Here is an 8,949-nt window from a genome sequence, read left to right on the forward strand (position 1 = left end):
ATAGCGGGAGTCAGATGGCTGCCCCCCTCTTTAAAAGGAACCTGGCCAGACCCTCACCTCTCCGGCCTTAGTTAGACTTGTCCCCTGGCCGGGCCGGCTAGAGCAGGAGGGAAGGCTCTTAATTGGACTGTCACTCAGCCTGGCTCCAGGACGTGGGGAAAAGGAGCCAGGAGGCGAGGCTCGTGCCGTGTGTGCGCCACCCGGTGCTGCCCGCCCACCCGCTGCCTGCTGCAGGGCCTGGAGCCGCCACTGGGAGAGGAAGTGCAGTCGGTTACCAATTGGGCTATTTTCATAACGGCTGCCTCAGGCTGGGGGGAGGAGGGTGGCGAGGGGGAGGGGGCAGAGGAGCAGCTACCGCAGCCAGCTCTCCAAACTAGGACTTGCTCAGCGGAGGCCGGCAGCCCAGAGCTGAGCCAGAGCCGCCGGGGACCCCAGCCCCCACCTGCTTACCGCCTCCGCCTGCCACCCTGCCTTCCAGATCAGGTCAAAGGGGCCTCCCCAACCCTCCCCTGCCTTTGACTCCCTCCCTCCTACATTGATGGGGTGGGCCTGGGGAGGGGTGGGTCGCAGCGGGCCCGGCACCCTGGTCCCTAGATGGGGGACTTGCCCTGCCAGGCCCCCAACACTGATGGAAAAGGAGAAGAGTCTAGTTCAGCTGCTCCCAGCTAGCCAGGGCAGACCCTAAAGGTAAACATGGCCTGGCCCGGCCACTCCCTTACCACCCAGCCCTGGTTGCCTCTCCCAGTGTGCAGTTTTTGTTACTGTTGTTTTCTGCAGGGTCTCTTTAGTAAGTAGAGGCCTGGGAAAGGCAGAGCCCTGCCTTGCTGGCCAGGAGGGCCTGGGAGGTGCCGGCACCTCCTTCCCTCCGACCCCAGGCTGTGGGAGCTGAGTGGCCAGAGGTGGCTTCTGGCCAGCAGCCCTAGGGAGACAGCTGCAGGCCCGTGCTGTGGGACAATCGGAAATGGGATCGCAAGCCTTGGCTGTTCAGGCTGAGCCCCGTGGGCCTTATGCCAGCTCCTCAGGAGGCAGAGGAGTCAGCTGGGTCCAGCCCGATCCCAGGCTCTGTTCCTCATGTGGTGAGGGGTGGCCAGCCTGGCACTCCTCCCCTTTCTGGGCTCCCCCCACCCCCAGCGTGCAGAGACACCCAGGAGATGGCATGATCGCAGGCCCTGGGTCTGTGTGGATGTGAACCAGGCCATGCCTCTGCTCTGCCAGGTTTCATGGAGTACCTTGCATCCATCACTGCATCAGAACCTCCCTTCGGAACTAAGTAGTGTGACTCCTGTTTTGCTGATGAGAAAGTAGAGACCCAAAAAGGCTAGTTGATTAGCCCAGGGCAGCAGAGGCAGCAGGACTCCCAAGTGCTTGTTGGCCTTTCTCACTTGTACCTGGATCAGGTGTGAGGTGGTCTGGCCAAGGAGGCCTTTTGAGCTGGGCGATGATAAAGCACTGGGGCCTTAAACCCTGCTGGCCACCACTGAGGCTCGGCCACTGCAGCCCTCTATGGCTGTCCATCACGGGGCCTGACTCTTGTGGCATCCTTTCATCAGGTCCCTGGGAGCCAGCTGGAGGTCAGTGGGGTCCCTTGAACCCTCCCCCATCTTGTCCCCCTTGGATGGGGCAGGCTTCCTCCAGGGTCCAGGAGGAAGACAAGGGCCAGCCATTTTTCTTTGCTCTTGGTATCAGAAGCTTTGGGCCCTCCTCTGATGACCTCTGGCGTGTTGGCAGTGACAGAGAGCATCAGGGAGCCTCAGCTGTGCCCTGGGAAGAAGCCCCAGGCCCCTGCCCAGGCCAGGCTTCTGATTAGCCCAGCAGAAGCCTCAGCAGAGATAGGAAGTGAAGAGTCAGGCATTGCTGACCAGAGGACAGAGGTTGCTATGGAGAACAGAGGAACAGGAAGCTTGGGACCTGGGGGAGGGGACAGTGGCAGCCTAGAGGTGTAGTTGCCTGGTAGGAGAACATGTCGTAAAATTCTAACAGTTTCCTTGGACAAACAGGGAAACTGAGACCCGTGATCCTTGGCCACACAGTGCCAGCTGAGCCTGCCTGCTTTGCACCACTGGACTGCCAAGGAAACTGCTACACTTGGGCTGCCCAGGGGCCTGTGGGGCGAAGCTCTACGGGAGCACCTGTTAGCTGCCCTGACATGACAGGGTGCTGCCTCTTCCTCTTGAGCCCGTTGTCAGTGTGGGTCCGGGACAGCCCGGGCCTAGCCCTTGCAGCCACCCAGGGAGCACAGCACCTCCCCCACACTGACTGTGGCCTTTTGTTTTCTGGGTGACACTAGCATCAGGCGGTGTGTCCGGGTGACTAATCTCCTCTAGGCTGGGCAGCTGTCACAGGGCGGCCTGAGCAGACGGGTGGGGAAAGTTGACACCCCGGGAGTGCTGGCAAGCCAGAGCCCTGGCAGCAGCGGGCAGCAGGGCCCAGGACGCGGGGCATGCCTGAGACTTCTCAAGCCTCAGGTCCTCCTCGGGCCTCACTTGGGCTGTGGTAGGGATCGCAGGAGGTGATGCAGGACCCTTGGCGCCCGTCCTGGGGAGGTGTTGAGTAGGTGGGATGGCTTTTACTGTCACAACTCCTTTCCCTAAGCCATTCCACCTTTGTCCCAGCCCCGGGGGCCAAGAGGAAAGACCCCACACCCTGCCCCATCTCTGGGGGGCAGGCTTTGCCATTGGGTAGACTTGAGTTCCACACTGGCTCCACAGTAACCGGCTGTGGACTTTGGGCAGTTACTTCTGTGTCTCAGCTTCCTCCTCGGGAGTGTAGTGTAGTATGGTATGTGTTATGGTTTATAAAATAAGTGTAAAGCTGGGCGAGGGCGCACTTGTAATCCCAGCAATTGGGAGGCTGAGATAGGAGGATCATGGTTTGCAGACAGTCTCAGCTACTTAGTGAGACCTTCTACAACTCAGTAAAACCTTGTTTCAAAATAAAATAATAAGCCGGGCGTGGTGGCGCACGCTTGTAATCCCCGCGCTTGGGAGGCGGAGACAGGAGGATCGCGCAGGTTCGAAGCCAGCCACGCGCGCTGGCTTAGGAGACCCTGTTTCTAAATAAAAATATAAAAATAGGTCTGGGAGTGTAGCCCAGAGGTAGAAGGGCTTCCAGGAACCCCAGTACCACAAAAAAATAAAAAATTAAAATAAAATAATAAGAAATAGGGCTAGGTGTGTAGCTCAAAGGTAGAATGCCTCTGGATTCGATCCCCAGTACCATCAAAAACAAAACAAACAGCCAGGCGTGGTGGCACACACAGGTAATTCCAGCATTCAGAAGGCTGAGACCGGAGGATCACGGTTCACAGCCTCAGCAAGACTCTCTGCAAGTTAGACCCCGTTTCAGAATAAAGAATAAAAAGTAGGGCAGGGGGGTGTAGCTCAGAGGTAGGATGCCCCTGGGTTGCATCTCCAGACCTGCAAAAAAAAAAAAAAAAAAAAACAGAAAAGGCCTGCCTTCTGTGTGAAGGGCCTGGCACACAGTGGCTCATTAAGTGTAAGCCAGGGTGATAGCAGTTTTAGGAAGCCGGGTATGCTCTGCCCTTGGCTGATCTCCAGCCCGGTTCATGCAGTTCAAGGGTAGTCTGTGGAGCACTGCCCTGAGCCGGCCTTCTGGAGCACTGCCTCCTGCCCACTGAAGACAGGAGCTCCCTGTCAGCCAGGACTTCAGTGCTGCCAGTGCCTCGGCTGCATTCACCCCACCAGCTGCTCCCAGGCGCAGGGACAGCTCCCTGGGCCATATGGGGAAAGCTAGGTGAGGTGTGGGCATAAAGCCCGCTGCCAGCAGCCTGCGAGGAGGGAAGGGCAGGGAGGGGTTTAGCAGGGAAGGGGGCCAAGCTCAGGACTGCACCAGGAGGTCTGTTGGGCTAGGATGGTGTCCACAGCCCCTGCTCCCCTGCAGGAGGGAGCTCTGAGCACCTCATGCTTGGAACAACTGAGTCTTGGGGTGTCTAGCATCAGAGTCCCAAGATGATACCCAATTCACAGGCTCCTGCAGCAGTAGAGCTGGCAGAGGTTTTCAGACATCACAGAGGATGTCTGTGCTCTGCCCCTTCAGGAAGTTGTCAGGACGTTCTTAGAAGTACACATGCCCAGGGTCCACGAGGCTTTCCCTTTGGCCCAAGCCTCGTAATGCCTCCCGGTGAATGCAGATAGGTGCGGCCCCTCCCAGGGGCCGACTCTCCAGTTCTCTGGGGCTTGGTTTCCCCAGGACCTCTGACCCCTGAGCCAGATGCCAGACCATCTCCATTTCTAGGGGCCCTCCTCATCCTGACCCCAGAACTGGGGCTGAGAGTCTGGGGATCTTACCAGGATTGAGCTCCTTTACAGAGAACCTTGTGTTACTATTATTGCTTGCTTTGTGCATGTCCCAGGAGGGGAACCCAACCTGTTCCATGTTGGGGCTAAACAAAGGCTGGGCAAGAGGGGAACGCCTGTAGGCCCCACCAGCCTGGACAGACTCCAGCTCCCAGTTTTCTCTTTCTTTTCCATCAGCTTCTGACAAGGGAGGTAAAGCCCTTAGGTTCTGGGGGCTTTGTGGATTCTGGTACCTGGGCAGGGGAAGCCCCTCCTGCCTAGGACTCCTGGGGTGGCCTGGGCTATCTCTGGGGTGCCTCAGTGTTCTGGTAGCTGTGCATATGGGCTCCCTTACCCTCCATGGTGCCCTCAGACACCGTTCATGGAAGCCAGAGGCCAAGGTTGCCCTCACCCCAGCTCCCAGGCGTCCTGTCTCTGCTCCTGGACACAGCCTGGCCCAGCTCCTGATGCTTCTGGTCTCTGTGCCCAACAGCCACCGGTCTGCCCTGGCATGGAGACCTTCTTTAAGAGACATTTCCAGCGGAAGGCTCCAGGGCCTGGAGAAGGGCAGCGGCGGCCCAGCAGTGTGGGGCTGCTCACGGGCAAGGCCAGGCGCCGCTCCCCGGCTGGGCAGGCCTCCTCCTCGCTGGCCCAGCGGCGCCGCTCCAGCACACAGCCCCAGGGGTGCCTCCTGGGCTGCTGGGTGGGCACCCAGGGTACCAGCCGCCGGCGCTCCAGCACCGCACCCCCTGCCTGCAACCCCCGCTTCACTGTGGGTGCAGTGCCCACCCCACCACCCGCGACTCTTAGGGCCCAGCTTCTGGGTGCACCCTTGATGTTGGCTGGGCTTGTGGGCATGAAGGAGGAGAAAGAAGAGAAGGAGGGGGTCCAGGAGGAGGGTGTGACGGCTGGGGCACTGAGTGCCATATCGCCGGGTGCCGGGACACCAGGGCCTTTCCCACTCCGGGGCGCCAGCCTGCTGCCCCTGCCCCGCTGCCTGAGCCGAGCCTCCCACCTGCGCCCTGCTGAGGTGGTATACGACCACACGCTCTGGGGCCTGCAGGGCCACTACCGGCGCCTCAGCCAGCGGCGGGCCTCAGGCCAGCACCCTGGCCCCGGGGGCCGAAGAACCTCTGGCATCACAGCAGGCCCCACGAGACCTGCCCACCTACGCCCACTGTCCCGCAGGCGCCAGGTAGCCCTACGGCGCAAGTCGGCGGGACCCCCGGCCTGGAGCTCCCTGCTTGTGTAGGTACAGCTGTGGCCAGCAGGGCAAGAGGTGCCGCCTGAGGGGACTGGTGTGAGGGTGGCCCGCTGTGAGCAGGCTGACAGGGCCAGGAGGCCGCGAGAAGGCTGAGCCCCTGTAGCGAGCCTCAGCCAGCTGCTGGGCTCCTCCACCTCCCTGCGCAGCCCGTCTCGGGCTTGGTGGGGCTCATGCCAGGGCAGAGGTCCCAGGTAGTGGGGCAGGAAGTAGAGCCAGCAGGTGCCCAGCTGCCCACTGCCTCAGCTGGCTCCTTTCTATAGGAAAGCCATCACCAAGTCGGGCCTCCAGCACCTGGCACCCCCTCCTCCCGCCCCCGGGGCCCCGTGTGGTGAGTCCGAGCGGCAGATCCGGAGCACCGTGGACTGGAGTGTGAGTAGCTGGAGGGGTGTGCACCCGAACGCCACCAGGTGCCAGCCCCTGCTGGGCTCTGGAGTCTGGGCAGACTTCCTGGGGATGGTACCTCTGAGCCAGGGCTAACGAGGGACAGTGGAGGAAACAGGAAAGTAGATGGAGGGCGGAAGGGCGAGGCGTGGGCTGCTGGTGGTTCTGCTGGTGCCTGTTGTGTGCTGAGCACGCTCACCCCATGATTTAGGAATCGGCAACATATGGGGAGCACATCTGGTTTGAGACCAACGTGTCGGGGGACTTCTGCTATGTTGGGGAGCAGTACTGTGTAGCCAAGATGCTGGTGAGTGGATGCTGCAGGGCTGTTGCCCCCTAGTGGTGGAACAGGGTCTAGACGCCTGCAGGCTGACCCCTGCTGGTGGATGGCTGAAGCCCTGCTGAGCTGCTCCGGGCAGCAGGGGAAAGGGGGCCTAGTCCTGAGCCAGGCGCGCCGGCGCCTGCTGTGGTGCGCACAGGGCTGCTGTGGAGTTCCCCATATATGTCCCAGCAGTATGGGACGGTGAGCTAGTGCCTCAGGGGCTCTCTTTCTGTCCTGCAGCAGAAATCAGTGTCTAGGAGAAAGTGTGCAGCCTGCAAGATCGTGGTGCACACCCCCTGCATCGAGCAGCTGGAGAAGGTAAGTGTGACCAGACGTCACCTGCCTAGGAGCGACCCAGCGTGTGTGGTGGTGAAGGACCCTCACACCCAAACACCCGCGCTTGAGTCCTGGCTCTCTCCATTTGCTAGCTGTTATCCCACTGTCTAGAACAAACCAGGCATGGAGTGGAGTTTGCTGAGTGTCACCTAATGGCACGAATGAACAAGTGATGTCCATGGTACATTTTATCACACGCTCGCTAGCATTTAGGAGAGGCGTCGAGTTTGCTGACGCATCATTGCTCCAAAGCCTGGCTCTGTTCCCTTCGTGCTGCCTCTGGAGAGATCTTCCTGAAGGGCTGTGTGGACGCTGTGGGAGGGAGTGCCAGGCAGGCGGGTGGGACAGTGGAAGATGAGGGCCCAGCCTGCAGAAGCCCGGCAGTATCTGGGGAAGTCTGACATGAACAGGGCCGGGGAGGATGCCTTCCCCGCCGGGTCAGGCCTCTCTGTAACTCTTCTGAGGCTGCAGTAGGGATAGTCAGAGGAAGAGAAGCAGAAACACAGCACCATTGTGGAAGGTGAAACCACACCTGGCTTCAGCACACTAGCTGAAGGTCTCCAGGGGCTGGACACTGGCATGTGCCTCTAATCCCAGTATTTGAAAGACTGAGACAGGAGGATCATTGGAGACCAGCCTCAGCAACGTAGACTCTCAGAGAGACCTAGTAAGACCCTGTTTCAAAAAAAAAAAAGAAATGGCTAAGCGTGTAGCATGGAGGTAGAACACACCTGGGTTCAATTAAATAAAAATCTTCAGGGCATTCAGCAGTCTGTAAGCAGGGATCAGTCCCTGCATCCACCTAGGTTTGGAAAGTTGAAAGAGTAACTCCCAGGATCCTGGGCAGAGGAAAGAAAGATCTCTCTGGCTGGTGGGTAGAGGGGCTTCTGAGAAGAGGGATCCCTGTCCAAGGGTTCCCAGGATAATTTGAGGCTCTCGTTACCCTTGATAATAACTCTGCGTGGCCCTGTCAAAAGGAGGTTCTGACATTTTTTTGGTCACTGCAATGTCTCGCAGATAAATTTCCGCTGTAAGCCATCCTTCCGAGAATCAGGCTCCAGGAATGTTCGGGAGGTAAGTGCCAGGGTCTTAGGGAGGCCCCAGGTTCCTGAGGGATTTCTTTGCAGTGTCTCCAGAATGCCAGCAGGGGGCTCAGCTCATTCTGGGCTGCTCTGGGGTCCTGGCAGGTACTGAGAGGCTCTGCGGTCTCCCCAGGCAGCCTGTGGGCTCTGGCTGCAGGGCCGTGACACTGCATGCCTCCCGGCCCTCTCTGTCCCCTATGAACTCTGCCCCCCCCCAAGCTATAGAGAGAAGGCTCCCTTTCCACCTCTTACAGAACTGCAGAGAGCTTCATAAGGCCTCGCCCTCACCATGGATGCGTTCAGGGGTGTGGGCCGCGCCCAGGTCTGGCCCTTCACCCAACTCACTACAGTGACATCTCTCTCCTCTCGCCTCCCCTCCAGCCAGCCTTTGTACGGCACCACTGGGTGCACAGACGACGCCAGGATGGCAAGTGTCGGCACTGTGGGAAGGTGAGGGCCCCACCCGAGGCCGCAGCGCCTGCTGCTCAGGGCCCTGCATGGCCCGCACTGCCCGGCCCCTCGGTGCCACCAGTAGTCCCCGGGCCTCAGGCCACGTGTGTGGTCTTTGGGCTGAGCAGGAGGGATGGGAGGAAGGTAATGTCTGGCCTACTTTGAACTTGTGAGGGGCCCCTTTGAGAACCATAGAGACTTCACTCATTAACTCAGCAGACATTTATTGAGCAAAGGTTGTGTACCAAGCACTGAGCCAGGCAGAGGGTTCCTGCCCTCCTGAGGACAGTGTGTCCCAAAGACAGACTCGTGGGCATCGTCCTGGCCCAGCACGCAGCCCTTTTGCTGCTCTCTGGCTGGGCTGTCTCCCCAGTAGGCGCAGGCTGTCACAGGTATGGGCCCCTTCCTCCATTTGTCCTCATGCCTGGCACGGTCCCCAGCACACAGTAGGCTTTGGTAACAGTTTGTGAGGTGAGTGTGAGGTATACATAGGCAGCAGCGCGGCGCTTTCTGTGGGCCTGGCCAGGTCTGGAGGCAGGGAGTAGGGACAGCTGAGTTAGAGGAGTCAGCCCTCGGACCCTCCAGAAAGCTCGTGCACCAGCACCTTATAGTTAACCAGTTGTGGTCTAAGCCTTCCTGCCCTCGGGACTTATTTTATATTTGGGGGTTTATTTATTTATTTTGGTACTGGAGATTGAACTCAGGGGTATAACTATCTCCAAGCTACACCCCCAGTCCTATTTTATTTATTTTGAAACAGTGTCTGCTAGACAGTAGTTGACAGAGTCTCACTACTTGCTGAGATTGTCCTTGAACCCG

At 59.2% G+C, this 8,949-nt stretch overlaps 1 protein-coding gene across 1 annotated transcript in view; it reads left to right on the forward strand.

The window, feature by feature from the left end:
* Window positions 1-8,949, forward strand: part of DGKZ (diacylglycerol kinase zeta) — a gene marked incomplete at both ends in the record, with an annotated part of 29,394 nt that overhangs the window by 12,604 nt on the left and 7,841 nt on the right. The window contains 7 exon segments of the mRNA XM_080705096.1: window positions 4,789-4,790; window positions 4,793-5,543; window positions 5,820-5,928; window positions 6,152-6,247; window positions 6,503-6,580; window positions 7,616-7,672; window positions 8,062-8,130. Of these exon segments, the coding sequence (XP_080561222.1) occupies window positions 4,789-4,790; window positions 4,793-5,543; window positions 5,820-5,928; window positions 6,152-6,247; window positions 6,503-6,580; window positions 7,616-7,672; window positions 8,062-8,130 (1,162 nt within the window).

Source organism: Muscardinus avellanarius, assembly GCF_963383645.1.
Source record: "Muscardinus avellanarius genome assembly, chromosome: 1".
Lineage (NCBI taxonomy): Eukaryota > Metazoa > Chordata > Mammalia > Rodentia > Gliridae > Muscardinus > Muscardinus avellanarius.